This window comes from Gossypium arboreum, chromosome 3 (genome assembly GCF_025698485.1).
Source record: "Gossypium arboreum isolate Shixiya-1 chromosome 3, ASM2569848v2, whole genome shotgun sequence".
NCBI classification, from domain to species: Eukaryota; Viridiplantae; Streptophyta; class Magnoliopsida; order Malvales; family Malvaceae; genus Gossypium; species Gossypium arboreum.
Window position 1 is genome coordinate 135045086 of NC_069072.1, and position 20637 is coordinate 135065722.

The 20637-nt window shown below is 38.3% G+C and overlaps 4 protein-coding genes and 1 non-coding gene across 5 annotated transcripts; 3 read left to right on the forward strand and 2 right to left on the reverse strand.

The window, feature by feature from the left end:
• Positions 1-3092: 3092 nt before the first annotated feature.
• On the reverse strand, positions 3093-8023 carry LOC128290160 (uncharacterized). The gene is made up of 2 exons (XM_053025316.1): positions 3859-8023; positions 3093-3756 (listed from the first exon to the last, which is right to left on the reverse strand). Exon 1 carries the CDS (start codon positions 7919-7921, stop codon positions 6305-6307), a length of 1617 nt encoding a protein of 538 aa, XP_052881276.1. The 5' UTR covers positions 7922-8023; the 3' UTR covers positions 3093-3756; positions 3859-6304.
• Positions 8024-10686: 2663 nt separating this feature from the next.
• Positions 10687-11960, forward strand: LOC108474440 (late embryogenesis abundant protein D-34). Its single transcript, XM_017776359.2, has 3 exons — positions 10687-11125; positions 11209-11496; positions 11591-11960. Exons 1-3 carry the CDS (start codon positions 10784-10786, stop codon positions 11753-11755), a joined length of 795 nt encoding a protein of 264 aa, XP_017631848.1. The 5' UTR covers positions 10687-10783; the 3' UTR covers positions 11756-11960.
• A 140-nt stretch (positions 11961-12100) lies between these two features.
• Positions 12101-17486, forward strand: LOC108474439 (callose synthase 12-like). Its single transcript, XM_017776358.2, has 2 exons — positions 12101-13454; positions 13695-17486. The coding sequence occupies exons 1-2, from the start codon at positions 12243-12245 to the stop codon at positions 17400-17402; spliced, it is 4920 nt and encodes a 1639-aa protein (XP_017631847.1). The 5' UTR covers positions 12101-12242; the 3' UTR covers positions 17403-17486.
• On the forward strand, positions 15157-15237 carry LOC128290905 (small nucleolar RNA J33). Its single transcript, XR_008280683.1, has one exon. It is a non-coding gene; the product is annotated as a small nucleolar RNA J33 (small nucleolar RNA).
• A 1033-nt stretch (positions 17487-18519) lies between the features above and the next one.
• On the reverse strand, positions 18520-20093 carry LOC108475443 (uncharacterized). The gene has a single exon (XM_017777403.2). The coding sequence runs from the start codon at positions 19813-19815 to the stop codon at positions 18790-18792; it is 1026 nt and encodes a 341-aa protein (XP_017632892.1). The 5' UTR covers positions 19816-20093; the 3' UTR covers positions 18520-18789.
• Positions 20094-20637: the final 544 nt, after the last annotated feature.

Sequence of the window (20637 nt, forward strand, 5' to 3'; positions counted from 1 at the left end):
GTGTGATGACAATCCTCGACTATTCTCGAGCCTTCAGTAGTTACGATAACTGTAAAACAGATAGTAAGCACACAGAGTAAGCTACGAAGAGCTTAGTAAGCCAAACAAAATTGGTTTAATTACATAAAGCATATATATGTAGTTCAAAACAACAATAAGAATTCATAGCCATTTATCAGAGTTGTTCATAAACTTAACCATGCTCATTTGCTTGTAAGCATATCATATTCATTTCTATGATTCCAAACCTACTTTGTAGAAACAGAGTCTTTCATATTCAGAAATTAAGTACGATACAAACGTACCTGTAGGAATTATACATTTCATATCTCATACTTTATCATCGGACAATCCAGAAATAGAATAGATATTCACAATCAAGTACAATGTCGACATCCCAGACGTGGTCTTACATGTAATTCAGTATCGATGCCTCTATCCCAGACAGGGTCTTATGCGAAAACAGATACGATGCCGATGTCCTAGATATGGTCTTACACGTAAATTTCAAATCGATGCCTATGTCCCAGACACAGTCTTACACGATAATTCAGATCAATACCAACGTTCTTTTATCAGGCTCTCAAGGCCGTCCAGTGTAGATAACAGTTTATAAACACAAAATTTAATCAACTTAACACATAAGTGTAATTTAACTTACCTCGTACGGATTTTGGATGTAAATGAGTCGACTATTCGACTACTTTGGACTTCCCTAGATCTAAGTCCGATTTTCTTTGTTCTTGATCTAATACAATATATTTTCAACCATTTAATCATTCATTTTATTCAAAATAATCCATGAACACATATTTAGGGCACTTTACATTATAGCCCTTATATTTTCACACTTTGACAATTTAGTCCATTTTTCACAAAATCACAAATATGCAAAATTTACCAAGACTAAAGTTTGGCCAAATATATATGGCTTCCATATAAGCCCATACAACATGTTTAACTTGCAATTTAGTCCTTCAAAACCTTATTTTTCACAAATTAGCCCAAATAGCTCATTTCATCAAAAATTCAAAAACAAAACATATAACCCATCTAACAAGCCTTCATAATTCATCCAAAAACATCACAAAACTCATGATATCAACAATGGAATTTCATGAAATCTTTAACAGAAACAGAAATTCAGACATGGGCTTTGAAGAACACGAAGCAACGATCATAGAAACGTAGAAATGATCAAAAACCGAACAAATTTCATACCTTAATTTAGCTACCAAAGTGTCGAATGTACGAAAGCTTCAAACCCTTCTTTCTTTGGCTAATTTTTTACTATTATGCATGATAATAAGCCACTTTTTTGTTTTCATTTTATTATAATAAGCATTATAATCACCTTTTACCATTTTGCCCTTAATGATATAACATTAAATTCACCAACTATATGACCATTTTTGTCCACCATTAAAATAAATGGTAAATTTGACATGTAAGGACCTTTATTTTAACAGCCAAGTCAATTGGATGCTTTAACATCTAGCACTCAACTTTCACACTTTTCGCTATTTAATCATTTTTCTTAATTAAGCACAGAAACAGACAAATTTAATCACAGAAATTTCGCAGATGTAAATTCACATACCACAGACACAGAAAATAATGTAAAAATATTTTTCAGACTCGGATTTGTGGTCTTTAAACCACTATTCCGACTAGAGTCAAAACTGGACTGTTACACATTTACTCAAATACCTTGTGAGTATTGCTTTCTTGTGACTTTTCTGTTCTTTCGTTGCTCTTTTGTTTTTGAGTTGCTTCCACTTTAATTTTGGTGCCTTGGAGAATTTCTTTTGAGAATTCTCACTTTACAAAAGTTAGGCCGGCGTAGGCGAATTTAAAACAAAGAAATTACCTAATGCCGCACGGATTGCTAGACTAAAGTTTTAGCCCTATGACAGTCGCGGTTCTATAGACTCAACTGCATCAACCAAGTTCTTTTCAATATAACGTTGCCAACCTTAGGACAATTTTCACATTCATGGCCATAACATTTGCATTAAAAGAAGATGTTAAGGAGAGACTCATATTCCACACATTGAAGTCGTCTATAAATTCTAACTGATGCTATTAATGGTTTATTCATAATAACGCTCACCGCCAAACTAATGTAACAACCCCATGCACACTGATTAGTATTACGATCAATCTTAATCACTTCACCAATCATGTTACCAATAGTCGTTAGAATACTTCGTTTATACATACAACCCGATAGACCATGGAGATAAATCCATGCGATAACATTCCTAGAGAAAGAGATACTCGGACAAAACAAACTACTCCATGGTTGAAATGTAAGAGAATGCTCAAAAATCACGCTGGGATCTCCCGACAGAACCTTCGTATAATCCACAGCTAGTTGGAATTTAAGCAAAAAATAATCATTTTCAATATCCATCAACTGAAAATTCTGAGACAACTTCCAAAGCATAAAAATGTACTCATAAAAGCGTTGAAACCAATCTTCCTTCCTAGAAGCTTCAAGATCACAGTACTTGCCATATTTTTCTCAATCAATGAATGTACCCGAGTAGAAAAGTCAATAGCCTGGATTTCATCAGAAGAACCCCTTTCAAATCTAAATCTAATAACTCAATATCATCATCAAACCAAAGGGATTTATCCCCAAAGACCTGACCACCGTTTAAAAGCGTATCCTTGAAATACGACTAAGAAACACCCTGCGTACAATCCATTGATCTTGTATCAAACTCTAAATCATCATCCCCCATCCTATTCTTGTTAGCAACCCGACTAGTTCCACCCGTCATAGGCAGCTTCCCCATTTTGTCGCTACCTTCATCAACAGAGGAAATGAGAAAATCCATTAAACATAGCAATTTACTCTTTGTAATAGAAAACACTCTTCGGTTATTATCTTGCATGCCACAAAATAAATAACAGCATGTAAATGTGGTCTTTGGTCTCACTGTTTATGTTTTTTTTTTCCCTCTTTTCTCAGAGGGTATGATTCTAAAATCCCAAATAGGAGGCATCAAGATTTGTACACTGAACGAATACTGCAATAAAATCTTAAAGATGAAGAGTATAACAGAGAAGAAATATTATTCTCAAGGTAATGAATTCTTAGCTGCTTTAACTTGTTTAGATACATGCTTATATAGAGAAGAAATGTAAACTACTATTAACAAGATAGCATAACAAAATACCAGCTTTTGTAACTGACTAACTACTTAGATATTTACACATTAAACACGTGTATATTAGGTACTATAACATGCATCCAACTTCCTCAAGTGAGACGACCCGAAGAAGATGACGAAACCGGGTAAACGTCGAAACAGACAACGGTTTAGTGAGAATATCCGCTACTTGATCACAAGCGGAAACTTCGCCAACAACCAACTCACCACGAGCCACCTTTTCTCGAACAAAAAACAAATCAAGTTCAACATGTTTGAACTTAGAGTGGAGAACTGGGTTAGCAGCAACGGCTACAGCACCAGAATTGTCACACCATACTGTCGGAGGATCAATCGAGCTGAGTTGTAACTCCGTTAACAACGAGACCAGCCATGTAACATCACTAGTGGCTGCTGCTAAACTTCGATATTCAGCCTCTGCCGTAGAACGAGAAACAACTTGTTTTTTCTTAGAACACCAAGAAATAGGTGTGTGACCAAAAGACACACAACATCCCGTAGTAGACCGACGATCATCAAAATCAAGTCCCCAATTTGCATCGGCATAGCCAATCAAGGACAACCTATCAGACTTCTGAAAAAGCAAACCGTGAGACAGTGTACCACACAAATACTGTAAAATACGTTTCAACGCAATCAGGTGTAGAGTAGTGAGTGCATGCATGAACTGACAGACCCGATTAACAGCGTACGCAATATCTGGTCGTGTCAAAACAATGTACTGAAGTGCTCCAAAGAATACTACGATATTCAGTTGGATCGTGAGAGGTCACCTCATCTTTTGACAACATAGAAGAGCTTACCATCGGTGTAGGAACGCTCTTGGCATCAGTCATAGAACTCCGAGCAAGAAGTTCACGAATGTACTTGCGTTGGCATAAATGAAGACTACCTGAGGGAAATCGACTGACCTCAATCCCCAAAAAATAATGAAGCTCCCCCATATCCTTCAGAGCAAACGTATTGTGAAGTTGCTGAACAAAGCAGTTAATCTCATCAACTGAACTGCCAGTGATAACAATATCATCTACATAGACAAGAACATAGAGAATATGGTCTGAAGAAGAGCGAACAAATAACGAAGCATCAGATTTTGACAATGTAAAATTAGCAGAAACAAGAAACTGTTTTAACTTGTCAAACCAGGCACGAGGAGCTTGCCGTAAGCCATACAATGCTTTAGTCAGACGACATACTAATCGTTCACCATTTGGACCAGTCTGTTCATAGCCGGGAGGTTGTTGCATGTACACATCATCAGTTAAGTCTCCATTCAGAAAAGCATTATTAACATCAACTTGTCGAAGATGCTACCCGTTGGTTACCGCAACAGATAGAATGGCTCGAATGGTAGTAGGCTTGACCACCGGACTGAATGTTTCCTTGAAATCACAGGCAGGTACCTGGGAACATCCCTTGGCAACCAATCGTGCCTTTCGACGATTAATCGTCCCATCAGGATTCTTCTTAATCTTAAACAACCATTTGCAACCGATTGCTTTTTGGCGGGAGGAAGGAACTCGGTTCCTGTGTCGAGTTGGCCAACAAAGCATCAAACTCAGCTTGAACTGCTAGTCGTCAGTCTGGATGAGCAAGAGCCTCTGCCACAGAACAGGGCTTAACTTCAACGTTTCCAGCACACAAGACTTTGGGTTTAAATATCCCAGCTTTAGACCTAGTTACCATTGTATGGGTGTTAGTAGCAGGGACAAGAGGAACATCAGGAGGCTCGGAAGGAAAAATTATAGTAGAGGGAGCCTCCTCTGGAATAGCAGACCTAGAATTAGATCGATCAGACTGAGAATGGTCAGTACTATGACTATCTACAGAAACCTCAACTCCAGACACAGGATCTAGTCGAACCTCGGTAGGTACCAAAGGTCAAACAACTGGGACATACGTAGTGGTATTCAGAGGCAATTTGTCACCGAGAGTAGGAGACATCGGAAATAGAAATTGATTCTCATCAAACACAACATAACGAGAGACAATAACTTTCCCATCTGGTGTTAGACAAAAATAACCTTTATGACGCGGGCTATACCCCAAAAACGTAGAAGGCTGAGACCGAAACTCAAGCTTGTGTTTGCCAAACGGACGTAAATACGGAAAACAGCAACAACCAAACACTCGGAGATGATCATAAGTCGGTTCACGACCAAACAAACATTGAAACGGAGTCTTCCCTTCGAGAACGAATGTGGGCAATCGGTTAATAAGATGAACAGCAGTACAAAACGCATAACCCCAAAGAATCCATCGGTAAATTAGCTTGAGCGAGCGTAAGGCCGGTCTCCATAATATGTACGTGTTTACGCCAAGAACACCATTCTGTTCGACGTATAAAGGTGTAACTCTATGAAGTATCCCCTGATTAGCTAAGACAGAAGAGAATGCACGAAACTCACCTCCCCAATCACTTTGAAATTGCTTGATAGTCTTCCCAAACTGAGTGAAGACCATTTTCTGAAATTGACCAAAACAATCTATAGCCTGAGATTTGCATCGGACCAGATAAACCCAGGTAAAACGACTAGTCATGTCAATGAAGGAAACGTAATACAACTTTCCTTCACATGGAACAAAAGTTGGGCCCCACATATCAGAAACAACTAATTCAAACAAATCAACATACTTAGTTTGAGACTGCGAAAAAGGTAACTTATGTGATTTACCTTTCTGACACGCTACACAAACACCATTAAGATGACTTTTATTGTAAGAAATCTGACAATTTGCAAGAACAGTTTTTACAATATTATCAGCCGGATGCCCTAGCCGTTTATGCCACAAACCAAAAATATCAGTGACCGGAGAACAAACTTGAAGATCAGCATTGTGAACAGAAGGAAACGAACCATCCAAACCTGCTGAGAAATGATAGAGCCCATCACGAACTTGGCCCCGCATCAAGATTTCCCTTGTCTGAATGTCCTTAATCACACAATACGAGGGATGAAACTCAAAAAATACATTGTTGTCAGTAGCAAACTGAGACACAGACAGTAAATTCTTTCGAATGCTCGGTACACACAGTACATTTGAGAGATGTAGGATTCTTATCGGTGTAGGAAAAATAACATTCCCAACAGATGAAATTTTAGTAGTCACACCATTACCCATTAAGAGAGAAGCTTTACCTGAATACAGAGTGGAGCCACGCAAAGTGGAATCATTTCTACAAACATGATGAGTAGCACCCGAGTCCGGACACCGGGATGTCTTGCCACCCAAGAATGGAACGAATGAACCAAGAGAATTAAAATTGAGTCATATCTTTGTAGCACCGAGTAATCTGAAGCATGTAACTCAGAAATCGTGGGTGGAAGCCCAACAAATTGAGACGAATCAAATAGAGACGACTCAACACTAAACACCCGAGCTCGTGGTTTTGTCCTCCATGGGGCTTCATGAACAGTCTCCCAAGATCGGTCAACACCGACACAGTTAGCAGAAGGTTCAGGAACAACTGGATCATGAGTTGAACGAGACCGAACCAACCCACTGGGCCCACGTGGCCGAGGAGCCATGTGACCATACGGAACACCCAAAGATGCATCACCAAATTGCGGGCCCATGTCATTTCTGTGGGCACCAATATCATACCCATTACTATATGATTTTGGATCCATAAAACCATGCTGCCCACTTCCACTTTGAACAAATGGATTAAATCCATTACACCCAGGCCTTGCATGTGGCCCACGTGGGAGACAACTGTCACCACCAAAAGTAGGCCAAAATGAAGACCTCCAATTTTGACCACTATTTCTCCAATTTTGACCACCAAACTCATTCATCCCCATTCGGTCATCAGCTCTCCCATTTGCTCCAGGCACAAAATCACCACGTCGTGACCCCGAGACGTCAACTGGAGATGAATCATCACGATGGTAACGGTAATAGCATTTTTGCGCAAGGTGCCCAAAGTGACTACAGATCTGACACTGGAGCCGTGGACGAAAAAAATGGCCGCGGCCACGAGCAGAAAAACGACCTCCTCCACGAAGCGCAACATCCGTCTCCTGAGATTGCGGCCCCTCCACGGCATTTGCAGCAATCAACATCTCCGGAGCTGACTGAAGAGCGGATCGCAACTGTCGAGCTTCGCACTCAAGTAAGGCATCCACGATTCGTTGAAACGGTAAGGGTTCCGAGGATAGTGATACGGAAGAAACGATCGCATCAAATTCCGAGGAGAGGCGATGCGTAACCGCTGCTCGTTCGCCTCCGATATATCTGAACCGATCTGCAAGCAAGGCACACAAACTCGTAATTTTATTTACATACGCACGAACAGAAAGATTACCTTTCCGAAGCGAATGAAGTTCATGACGCAAGTGGGACTGCTTCAAGCTGGAATCGGCCGCAAACAGATTGTTCGCCATGATCCAAACATCTCGTGCCGTCCGAACATCCGTGAAGGAAGTCAAGAACGATGAGCCAATCGTGGATAAAAGCCATGAGGTTAGTAAACTATCCTGCTGGTCAAAAACCAAAATAGACGGGTTGACAACGAGACTGCCATCAGCGGACGGAACCATCACTGATCCGTCAAGGAAGCCAAACAATCCGTATCCACGAAGTATAAGACGGATCTGCTGCTGCCATTGCACAAACGAACCGTCATCTAACTTCACAACCTCATGACGAGGGAAAGACGTGACCACCCGGTCACCAAGAAACGTCGAGCTATTAAGCTCAGCAGAATCGGACTCAGCAGAGTGCGTAGAAGTCATGCCCGAGAATCACCGAGCGACTGATACCATGAACGAATACTGCAATAAAATCTTAAAGATGAAGAGTATAACAGAGAAGAAATATTATTCTCAAGGTAATGAATTCTTAGCTGCTTTAACTTGTTTAGATACATGCTTATATAGAGAAGAAATGTAAACTACTATTAACAAGATAGCATAACAAAATACCAGCTTTTGTAACTGACTAACTACTTAGATATTTACACATTAAACACGTGTATATTAGGTACTATAACATACACAACAAACCAATGAAACTTTCTTTTATCTATAAATTTCACCCCTAAATATTCTAAATTTTGATAATTTTAAAATCAATTGTATACACGCAGGTGCTTAACAATTGAACCTTCACTTAAATTTTTTTTTTTAATTGATCAAAATTGCAGGGCAAAGAAACACCTATTCCATTTGATTAACCAAAAATATTTTACATAACGATTTCAACACTAGTTATTGCACAGGATCTGAGGGGAGACTTATGTTGGTAAAGTTAGTTTTGTAAAACCTCCAAATCTTCTATACGTAGATGTGTGATGTGATGTTTTTTTAACTCATAATCAACTAAACTTCATATTCTTGGAACCATGATGGATCATATATATATATATATATATATATATATATATATTAGTTGATTAATTATTTTCTCTTTAATTATTTTTATTTATGTTAATTATTTATTCAGTCTCGTGCTTATTTATCTACTTGTTTAATCAACAAGTTGTATTAATTTGATAAACTTAATTTATCTTGAAAGAGAAAGGGTTGAAATTTAGACTGGATAGATTAGGATTAACTTTAATAGTGCTAACATATGAGTTGATTTGCAATTAGGATTTGAATATACCTTATGTCATAATCAACCCAATATGTTTGTTTTTAATTACTTAACTTAACCTGCCTAGCATAAAATCAAAGCTAGTGGGGAAGGGGGATTAACTTAGCTAGATATTACAAGGGTCTAGTTAACATCTTTGAATTATGGGTTAGTAATTACATATATTGAACAATTGAACGAGAGATAATTGATTAACTAAGTGAAGCTAGAATTGCAAGTCCATAAAATTGATTGAGAAACTCGAAAGTTTCCATTGTTTTAGTTTAGTAATAATGCTCGATTGACAAGAGCATTGTTGTCAATGTAGAAAGATGTAGGTTTGAGTGCGCTGAAACTCATTATCCTCTTATTATGGGTTCGGGAGGGACTTTGGATTTATGTAAGTTTAATATTTACTTGTTCTATTTAACAATATGTTAAATGAACTTTCAAATCCACATCATTTTGGTTATTGCAATAGTAATAGTATATTCATAGATGAACAAGTTTAGGCAAAGTTATAGTTCCAGATTGGGTTTGTCTAAATGACCCATTTCACTATTAAAACAATAATAAAAATATTTTTATTTAAATTTAACTATAAAAATATATAAATATAATTTTTTTTTAATTTTTAATAGTAAAATGGGTTGGACTGGTTTAAAATTTAAGCCCAAGCTCGGCCCAATGTTGGTCAGATGAGCCATTTTGACTATGAACACATCTAGTGCCAATCAAGATTTTCAGAACTAGATCGATAATAGAATTAGTCATGTTATTGGTCCGACTAGTTCGATTAAAAATTATTAAAAATTCATAAAATAAGAATAGAAAAATCGCTCTAATTGAGTTTTTTAGTCTGATATGTACCAGTTCATGGATCAACATGCTTAACCTCTTATTTTGGACAATACCTCAGTCTCTTCTTGATTCAGTCTGTTCGGATCACTAAAATACCCCTAGAAGGAGATAGGGCTAAGTAGAGCGAAAATAGCTTTCCACGAGACAAGAATGGAAACTGTTGTATAAAAATATTTTAATTGGATCCGAAATCAATATTTTGTAAAGGTAAGAATTTCTATAAAATTACTTTAAGAATAATTATTTTCTCTCCATGTGCAGAACAATCAACAAATACTATTCTCATGATACAATGCATTTACTCGAACGTAATAATTCGTATTGCATTACCAATTGTTTTAAACTAGAATGAAATTTAGAAACACACAATAAAGAAAGAATATAATTTTAATAGTATCATTCTCTTAGAACTCAGTTCTATATTAATTCTCATTTTTAGTGTTTATATATAGAACACAAAGAGGTACTTACGTGCTTCTTTGAAAAGACACGACCGTTTCTTTAGAAAATTTTATGAGTAGTTATATATATAATATATTTACGTAGACGCCTCTCTTTTATTACATTCTTTCTTTCTTTTCCATTATATATATTATAAATGATATAAAATTCTATATTTTATTTGAAAATTCTTTATAATATATAATATAAAATTATATATTATATATTATATACAACAATTATTAGTAAGTTAAGATTGAATCAGAAAAAATATTATGAGTCAAATAGTTTTTACTTTGTTTTATAATAAAAAAGTAATTAAAATAAATTTAGTAGTAATTAAAATAAATTTAGTCCAAATAAAAAAATTTTAAATTTAGTCTTTAGGTGAAATTTTTAATTAATTAGTCCTTGAGGTAAGCTTACACTCGGTTGGTAAGCTATGAAATTGCCATATGTATAACTTTTATGCCGAGTGTCCCTCACCTTTCGGACACTTTCCTCCTTCACAAAACAGCCAGGTGTACGCTCACGTGTCAATGTTGGGTTACGTGTTAAGGCCCCAACATTCCGATCCACCGGTCAATCCCCTCTATATACTCTGTGTACATAAGCTGTGCCCCATATACAAACACTAACGAGCTCAACAAAGTATCCATACGGGACCGCATTACATTTGCCCGAAGTCCAGGAGTATCGATTATTTTTATTGACCCAAGATGAGCCAGGGACAACCTAGGAGGCCTCAACAACCAGCAGGTCAAGGTGAGAACCAAGAGCCTATCAAATATGGAGATGTTTTCAACGTGAGCGGTGAGTTAGCCAACAAGCCTATCGCACCCCAAGATGCAGCCATGATGCAAACAGCTGAGACCCAAGTGTTGGGTCAGACCCAGAAAGGTGGAACCGCTGCTGTGATGCAATCTGCCGCCACGAGGAACGAACAAGTTGGCGTTGTGGGTCATAATGATATAACTGACATTGCTGGTGAACAAGGCGTTAGCGTCGCTGAAACTGATGTTGCTGGTCGGCGTATAATCACTGAGGCAGTCGCTGGCCAGGTGTTTTGATCATTTATTTCTTTTAATTTTTACCTCTCCAATGAACACATTAAAATTTATGCTTTCGTTCGTTTCATTGTTAGGTTGTGGGGCAACATGTTCAAGCAACACCGGTTATGACAAGCCAAGTGGGCGCTGTGCAGCAAAACGCAATAACCATAGGTGAAGCCCTCGAAGCAACCGCTAAAACAGCGGGCGACAAGCCCGTCGATCAAAGCGATGCCGCTGCCGTTCAAGCCGCGGAAGTTCGAGCGACTGGTTCGAATGTCATAATCCCCGGCGGACTCGCCGCTACTGCTCAATCCGCCGCGGCTCATAACGCGACCCTGGATCGCGATGAGGAAAAGATCAAGCTGAATCAAGTTTTAACGGTACAAAACAATCACTTAAGACCTAGGGTGTATCTCAATATACATTACAGAACATTGAGAGTTAAAAAATGAGGATTATATTTATACTTTGTAGGGTGCAACGGCGAAGTTACCGGCGGATAAAGCAGTGACAAGGCAAGATGCTGAAGGAGTGGTGAGTGCAGAGCTGAGAAACAATCCAAATGTAGCCACACATCCAGGAGGAGTGGCAGCATCTATGGCGGCAGCTGCTAGGCTTAATGAGAACGTCAACGCATAATAATATATACATAGCTTCATCATCTATATGTAGTTTTTTAAAGTTATATATAATGCTGGGGAAGTGAAATCTTGTGTGTTTAAGATAGTATGCAGTCTGTAGCAGCTATATATAAAAATGGTGTCCTGTTTTGTAAAATAAGCAAAAGATGGGGTTTCTGTTTTGTTTTAAGTCAATGGAGTGTGTGGCTGCCACCTTTGTTGAATATTCCGGCTAAGTATTAATTGAAGAACATGGATTATATTTACTTGTCGTTATCATCCTCCCAGACATCGTCAACAAAGTCAAATTTCCACATTCATTTTCGTATATAACCTCTCAATGGAAATTTAGTAGACTTTTCTTTGTTTTAGAGAATTTTCTCTCCTTTTTATTGATAATAATTATTATGTCACTCGGATATAATACGAAAAAAGAAATTACGCTGAAAATTCCAGTTTCAACACCTTTTAAGACAACCGGAGACTCCAGTTTTGTTGCCTAAGCCATGTCTCTGCCACGTCACCGGCCTCGCTCACAGTTCTCACCACCGCCAGAAGATGAACCGTACAATATTATCCCCATGCATAATCTCCACATAGATCATCCCGGCCTCCGGTACCCTCAAGTACACGTCGTCCTATCGTCCTTGCGCAACGTAGGTGACCTACGAAAGCCACCATTCTCCCCGTGGGTTCCTTCCATGGACCTCCTCGATTGGTTGGGACTATTCTTTGGGTTCCAACACGATAACATAAAGAACCAAAGGGAACACCTTGTTCTCCACTTGGCTAATGCTCATATGCGCCTCTCTCTGCCACCGGCCGACAACAATGGAACCTTCCAAGTCATAGTCGTCCGCGAATTCCGCTGTAAGCTACTCGAAAACTACAGTAACTGGTGTTCTTACCTGGGGAAGGCATCCAACGTTGACAGTTTAGATTCTGATACTCGTAGAGAGTTGCTTTACGTTGGACTGTATTTATTGATATGGGGAGAATCCGCGAATTTGAGGTTCATGCCTGAATGCATCTGCTACATTTTTCATCACATGGCCATGGAATTGAACAAAATCCTAAAAGATTACATTGATGAAGACACGGGACGGCCATGGATACCATCGCTATCAGGGGAAAACGCGTTTCTAAATCGCGTTGTAAAGCCAATATATGATACGATCAAGGCCGAGGTAGCGAAAAGCAAAAATGGAACCGCTCCCCATGATACGTGGAGGAACTATGATGATTTCAACGAGTACTTTTGGAGCAAGAGTTGTTTTCATACTCTCAACTGGCCACTTGATTTCTACAGTAAGTTTACAAGTGAAAGGAAAACCGGGTTTGTTGAACGCAGGACGTTTTGGAACGTCTACAGAAGCTTCGACAGGCTATGGGTGATGTTGTTTCTCTTTCTTCACATAATGGTAATCTTGGCCTGGGAGGAGAAGAAGTTTCCATGGCTGGCTTTGGATAACAAGGATGTTACTGTTCGAGTTTTATCATTGTTCATCACTTGGAGTGGAATGAGGCTTTTCCATGCTTTACTTGAACCAGCTATGGAGCTTAGTCGTGTTTCGAGACATACGTGGGGACTGGTCCTTAGGATGGTGCTAAGGATTTTGGTTGCTGCAGCATGGACTGGCACTTTTGTGATTTGTTACACAAGGATTTGGGTGCAAAGGTACCTCGACAAGCATTGGTCTAATGAGGCTAACCAAAGGGTAACTTTTTTTCTAAGGTTTGCATTTCTTTATGGGTTACCAAATATGTTTGAATTAGTGTTGTTTTTCCTTCCATGTATTTGGCTGAATGCGAAATTATTTAACCTGCTATCATGGTGGTTCCATGGTAACTGTTATATCGGTCAAGGATTGAGGGAAGGGGTAGTTGATAGAATCAAGTATGTTCTATTCTGGGTTGTGGTGTTAGGTACAAAATTTACCTTCAGTTACTTCTTCCAGATCAAGCCCATGATTAGCACAACAAAACAATTGTTGGATTCAACAATTGCAGGCTGTGAGGGGGACTGCAAAGCCATCTTCAGTGTTAGCAACATGTTCATTATTGGATTGTTGTGGGTGCCTGTGGTGTTGATTTACTTGGCTGATACTCAGATTTGGTACTCAATCTATTCTCCCTTTGTGGGGGCTGCCATGGGGTTGCTGCAACTGTTGGGTGAAATTCGAAACATCGAGCAGCTGCGATGGTGGTTTCGGTTCTTTGCCACTGCCATTCAATTCAATTTGCTGCCACAAGAGGAAATAAAAATCACTGGTGGATCTTTCAGGGAAAAACTGTGTGAAACCATTCATCAGCTGAAGGTGAGATGTGGGCTGCAGCTGCCTTTAAAAATGGTCGAACTCAAATCGAACCAGGTTAAGGCTAACAAGTTTGCTTTAATATGGAATGAAATAGTTACCACATTTAGGGAAGAAGATATGATATCTGATCAAGAGGTTGAGCTACTACAGTTGCCTCTGAATTCATGGGAAATCAGGGTCATTCGTTGGCCTTGTTTTCTTTTGGCGAATGAGTTGCTACGTGCTCTTGATCTGGCTACGGACTTACATGATGCGCCGGATAACTGGCTCTGGTATAAAATATGCAAGAATGAGTATAGGCGTTGTGCTGTGATTGAAACATATGATTGTGTCAAGTATTTGATGCTTCATAAACTAATCAAAAGCAATACCGAGGAGCATTCCATTCTCAAAGCCTTGTTTCGAGAAATTGATCATTCTATCGAGACCGAGAAGTTCACTAAGACATTTAGAACGATTGCACTGCTTCAAATCCATTCCAAGTTGATAAAACTTGTTGAGCTGTTGCTTGAACCAAACGAGAGTGTGAATGAGATTGCTGATGCTATGCAGTCACTTTACGCAATTGTTGTTCCTTACCTTTTCAAAGCAAAGACAATGGACCAGTTGAGGGAAGATGAACTGGCTCCCAAGAGCCGATCCGCCATGGCAAGGTGGCTATTTAAGAACACAGTTGAGTCGCTGGATCCTAGTAACAAGGACTTCTATATGCAGGTTAAGCGCTTGCATACAATTCTTACCAGCAGGGACTCGATGCATACCATTCCTGTTAATAACGAGGCAAGGCGTCGACTTGCTTTCTTTAGTAACTCACTCTTTATGAAAATGCCTCGAGCTCCTCAAGTGAAGAAGATGATAGCTTTCAGTGTCCTTACCCCTTTCAACGATGAAGATGTGTTGTACAGCAAAGAAACACTCAAAACTAAGAGCGGAGATGGGATTTCCATCCTGTATTATTTGCAGACCATTTATGATGATGAGTGGAAGAACTTCATCGAAAGAATGCGTAGAGAGGGAATGGTGACAGCAGATGAAATATGGACAACCAAGTTAAGAGATTTAAGGCTTTGGGCATCTTATAGAGGCCAGACATTTGCACGCACGGTCAGAGGCATGATGTACTATTATCGAGCTCTATTGCTGCTAGCTTTTCTCGATTCTTCAACGGAGACGGATATTACCATAACAAAAGAAGAAGAAGGTATTGCTTTGATGAAGTATACATATGTTGTTTCATGTCAGAAGTATTGGGAACATAAGGCCATAGGGGACCCTCGTGCTGAAGAAATCATTGATCTTTTGAAACACAATGAAGCCCTTCGGATGGCCTATGTTGATCAAGTTTCAACAGGGAGAGATGAGAAGGAATATTATTCGGTTCTCATTAAGTACGAGCAGCAATTACAACGGGAGGTGGAGATATATCGAATCAAGTTGCCTGGTCCAATGAACATTGGAGAAGGGAAACCAGAGAATCAAAACCATGGCATTGTCTTCACTCGTGGTGATGCAGTTCAAACTATTGATATGAACCAAGACAACTATTTTGAGGAAGCACTAAAAATCCGTAACCTGTTGGAAGAATTCAAGCACCATCATGGAATCCATAGACCAACTATATTGGGAGTTAGAGAACATATTTTCAGTGGCTCTGTTTCGTCAGTTGCTTGGTTTATGTCAGCACAGGAAACGAGTTTTGTTACCTTATTTCAACGTCTCTTTGCAAATCCGCTGAAAATCCGAATGCATTACGGCCATCCCGATGTGTTCGATAGGCTTTGGTTCATGACTCGTGGCGGCCTTAGTAAAGCCTCCAAAGTGATTAATATCAGTGAGGACATTTTTGCCGGCTTCAACTGTATTTTGCGAGGGGGCAGTGTCACACACCATGAATACATTCAAGTTGGCAAAGGACGAGACCTCGGATTGAATCAAATATCAACCTTTGAAGCGAAGATAGCTTGTGGGAGTGGTGAACAATTCCTCAGCAGAGATGTTTACAGGTTGGGTCAAAGACTTGATTTTTTCAGGATGTTATCATTCTTTCACACAACAATTGGATATTTCTTCAATACAACAGTGATCATCCTTTCTGTCTATGGATTCCTGTGGGGTCAACTTTATCTAGCTCTCAGTGGTGTTGAAAATTGCATTCTAGGGTACGATAACAACAGCAAGAAGGCACTGAGCGCTGTTATCAATCAAGACCTCATCATCCAGTTTGGTCTCTTTACAACACTTCCAGCAATACTCGAGAGCTACGTCGAGAACGGTTTCCTTGAAGCCATTTGGGAATTCTTGATTATGCAGCTCCAGCTTTCAACTGTTTTCTACACATTCTCAATGGGAACGCGTGCACATTTCTTTGGTCGGACCATCCTTCACGGAGGTGCAAAGTATCGACAAACCGGGCGTAATTTTGTCGTACAACACACAAGTTTCGCAGAGAATTACAGATTGTACGCACGCAGCCATTTCATAAAGGCCATAGAGTTTGGATTGATTCTCATGGTTTATGCAACATACACCCCATCAGCCAAGCTCACATTTTTTTACCTAGACATGTCAGTCACATGTTGGCTCCTAGTTCTCTCATGGATATTTGCTCCCTTCCTATTCAATCCTTCGGGTTTCGATTGGCTAAAGACCGTACACGACTTTGATGATTTCATGAACTGGATTTGGTACCGCGGTGGCATGTTTGCAAAGGCTACAGAAAGCTGGGAAAGTTGGTGGTACGAGGAGCAGCACCATTTAGTCATAACCAGCCTATGGGGAAAGCTACTGGAAATCATTTTGAACCTACGTTTCTTCTTTTTCCAATATGGAATTGTATACCATCTGGGAATATCAGGCCAAAGTAGGAGTGTTTTCGTTTACTTGTGGTCTTGGATCTTCATATTCGCAGCATTCGGAATCTATCTAACGATGTCGTATGTTCGGGACAAGTACGGAGCAAAAAAGCATATATATGCTAGGCTGGCTGAATTCCTTTTGATGGTACTTGGTATACTTGCTATTATTGCTCTGAGGCGGTCCACAGCCTTCAAAAATGTTGATATTTTCACCAGCCTGTTGGCTCTTGTTCCTACTGGTTGGGGACTTATATCCATAGCTCAGGTATTTCGACCCCTTCTTCGGCATACCAGACTGTGGGACTCTGTGGTTTCCTTGGCTCGATACTATGAGATGATGTTTGGAGTCATAGTGATGGGTCCAGTGGCAGTTTTATCATGGACGCCTGGGTTCCAATCAATGCAAACAAGGATTCTATTTAATGATGCATTTAGCAGAGGCCTGCAAATGTTCAAGATTATCACACACAAAGTACATCAAAAGGATGTCTAAGCTTAACTTACTATTGTACCTCATTTTTAATAAATATATTTATTGGCATTACTTTTAATTATTATCATAATCATTTCAATTAAAGGCGTGTTAAATTTTAATAAATTTTAAGTGACTACATAACTATTATTTCATAGTAATATATCATTAAATTTTAATAAAATCTAAATTTAAAAATCAAATTGGAAAATGTTATCAATTTTCAGGAATAATATGAATAAAAAATGTTTAAAGACTCGGATTAATTTTTTATAAAATTTTAATAATTAACAACTTTATTGTTTAATAAAAATAATGAATAAAAATTAATTAAAATGTCATCAAGTTATTGATTGAAGCAATAATACGAGTTTGAATTTGAAAATACCTCGAGTTCAATAAAAATTACGATTTTAAAAATCTCAAAACATTACATTTAAATCCTTAAAACAGAAAAATCTCTAGAATATAACATAAAAATTCCCAAATTGCATTGCATGTTTTAAATTCATGAATATTTGACCTTTGTTTTCTCATTTTTTGACATATAAATTAGTTAAGTTTATTTCTTGTCAATGGAAATATAAACTTCTTCTTTGTTTTAGAAAAAGGGGTGCACCAAGTTTTATATCTTTTTAGAAATATGTTGATATTTTCACCAGTCTATTGGCTTTTATTCCTACTGGTTGGGGACTTATATAGATTGCTCAGGTATTTCGACCCCTTCTTCGGCATACCAGACTCTGGGACTCTGGTTTCCTTGGCTCGATTCTATGAAATACTATTTGGAGTTATTGTGTTGGCTCCAGTGGCAGCTTTATCATGGATCCCTAGATTCCAGCCAATGCAAACCAGGATTCTATTTAATGATGCACTTAGCAAAGGCCTGTAAATGTTCAAAATTATTACAGAGAAAGTACACCAAAAAGATGTCTAAGCTCCACATAGTATTGTAGGTAACTTTCAATCATCAGTTTCTTACACTACTCAGTGTCTGCCTTTAACGGTTCTGGTGCACTACACTAAATATAAATACATTCTATTTCGTTATGCTTGGTTTCTAGCATTCATTTCCTAGAGGCCTTATATTAGTCTTCTTTTCCACATCTAAATATATGTCGAATCCAGACATAAATACTTTAAGAAACAAAAAAAAGAAGAAGCTGCTTCATCAATTAACCCGCAAATAATCAAACATTTACAAAGTGAGCATATGTACATTTACTAGGGCAGAAAATCTGTAGAACTACTGATCCTTTCTACCATGAAACAGAAAGAACAAGCATCTACTTGCTATGAATTAATATTGCATCATTAGGACAGTGATTTCATTTAGCAAACTCGAGAACTTTAGAATGCAAACCGAAAACATAGCCAATATATTATCAGGACAGCCAGATAAATGCACTTAAGTGGTAGACACCTGCACTGCTTTCTTGGGTCTTCTTTGTTTAAGTTTAACCTTCACATTTACTCCATTATCGATAATAGATTCAAGAACTATCTGAAGCTTCCCCTCTAACTTGTCCCCTTTCCTTGGTGTGTAAATAACATCATGTATATCATCATCCAATGCTCTCTGAGCCAAAATCAAACCCACAGCAGCGCAAGCAGAAGCATTTCTAGTGGAACCTAAATCAATTTTCATGTCCTTAGAAATGGAATGAGCTACGGCAACAACCTTGCTAGTGGCCCGATGAATGATGCAGGCGCGAACCGATGCTTTCGATATGTAAATGTCAAGGCAAAATGGTTCATGATAAGGACCAGTTAGTTGATTAAAAGTGGGAGTTCTCAACTTCTTCTCAGCCGAACAAACCTCCACTTTGTCAGGAATATTTCTAACACTTCCATTTTTAACATCTTTAAGTAGTCTAACATTTGACTTCTCGAGCCTTTTGCTTTCTTTTGGATCATCTTTCTTATGCAAAGACTCCTTATTTTTACTTTCTCTGCGATCATCCTTGTTCTTGGGACCTTTCTTCCTATGGAAGTCATAAGCATACTCCTCAAACTCTTTGGAACCACGATCGATTTTATAAAAAAGCTTACCCCGGATTCTCATATTATCTATGTCATCGAAGTCTTGATCATCTTCACTTATAGGAGAACCATTATCTACCCTGTGATTAACTGCTTCCATATAGGGTAGTGTTTCCATTTCCCCATCAAACCCTTTGTAAGCATGAGCTAAACCCGACGAGACTCTCCAGGTTTCATCATCCACGAGCTCAATATCATTAGAACCCAATTTAAAAGAGAAATCATTGAACAAAGGAGAAAGATGAATCTTACTAGAGTAGTTGGTCGGCTTGGTATCTTCCTTATTGATAATTGGAGGGAACACTGAGCTGAAACTACGCAGCCTCGTAAGGAACCCGGAATTCCTAATCGATGGGTATGCAATGGTTTTTCTAAGAAAATGTAACGCCATTTAGGATATGGTGTTGTTGGCAGAAAAGGACCAAAACTGGCAAGATTGAAGAAGCTTTCAGTGGCAAATCATCGAACGGTTGGTAGGCCTACAAAGATTTGCTTCTTCAAAGACCACCAAGTTATGAATTTTAAGGTTGGAGGTGCTTTTTTTCCAATGAATAAAGCGTAGTTTTAGATCAGGGAACAATCTCTTAAGCTCTTAAAACTGATGGGAGTCTATGGGTGCACAAAACTGGAGAGAAAAAGAGAAGCCATGAAGCCAAGAAAAGGCTGAGAAATGAACTGAATTTATGGGGCCGTGATTATTATTTATAAGTTGGACGCAAAAGCCAGCGGTTAAATTATGCTATTAATCCCTGTATTTCTATATAGTTTGAGATTTAATCCTTGTACTTTGAAATTTTAAAATCCAATCCTCTTGCATTTTTAATTTCAAAATTGTAGCCTAATCTTTATCCTTTGTAGTTTCTATCAAGATTTATCAACTTGATAAATTTATATTTTGCTATTATACGAGGACAGCTTAATTCATATGCCTAAGTTGAAGAATTTTGACAAAAAAATTTAACAAAGTTAATTATTGAACTAAGAATTTTAAATTAAAAAAATGAGACTTAAATTTTAACTTTTAAATGTACCAACTAAATATCAAATTTTATCAAAGCACAAGAATTAACCGCATTTTTTAACCTAAGCTAGCCTTTAGGTTTTTCAATTATTTGACAAAAGTTACATTTCATTAACCGAAGGTAAATTTTGATTTAATTAAATTTTATTATTAGTATTATTAATTTTAATCAAATCAATTCTAAAATTCAAA

Bases quoted from the DNA above. Each gene is read 5' to 3' on its own strand.
- LOC128290160 (XM_053025316.1), bottom strand. From the start codon at position 7,921: ATGACTTCTACGCACTCTGCTGAGTCCGATTCTGCTGAGCTTAATAGC.
- LOC108474440 (XM_017776359.2), top strand. From the start codon at position 10,784: ATGAGCCAGGGACAACCTAGGAGGCCTCAACAACCAGCAGGTCAAGGT. The intron at 11,126-11,208 runs GTGTTTTGATCA...TTTCATTGTTAG, and splicing joins CTGAGGCAGTCGCTGGCCAG to GTTGTGGGGCAACATGTTCA. The intron at 11,497-11,590 runs GTACAAAACAAT...TATACTTTGTAG, and splicing joins AGCTGAATCAAGTTTTAACG to GGTGCAACGGCGAAGTTACC.
- LOC108474439 (XM_017776358.2), top strand. From the start codon at position 12,243: ATGTCTCTGCCACGTCACCGGCCTCGCTCACAGTTCTCACCACCGCCA. The intron at 13,455-13,694 runs GTAACTTTTTTT...TACTTCTTCCAG, and splicing joins CTAATGAGGCTAACCAAAGG to ATCAAGCCCATGATTAGCAC.
- LOC108475443 (XM_017777403.2), bottom strand. From the start codon at position 19,815: ATGGCGTTACATTTTCTTAGAAAAACCATTGCATACCCATCGATTAGG.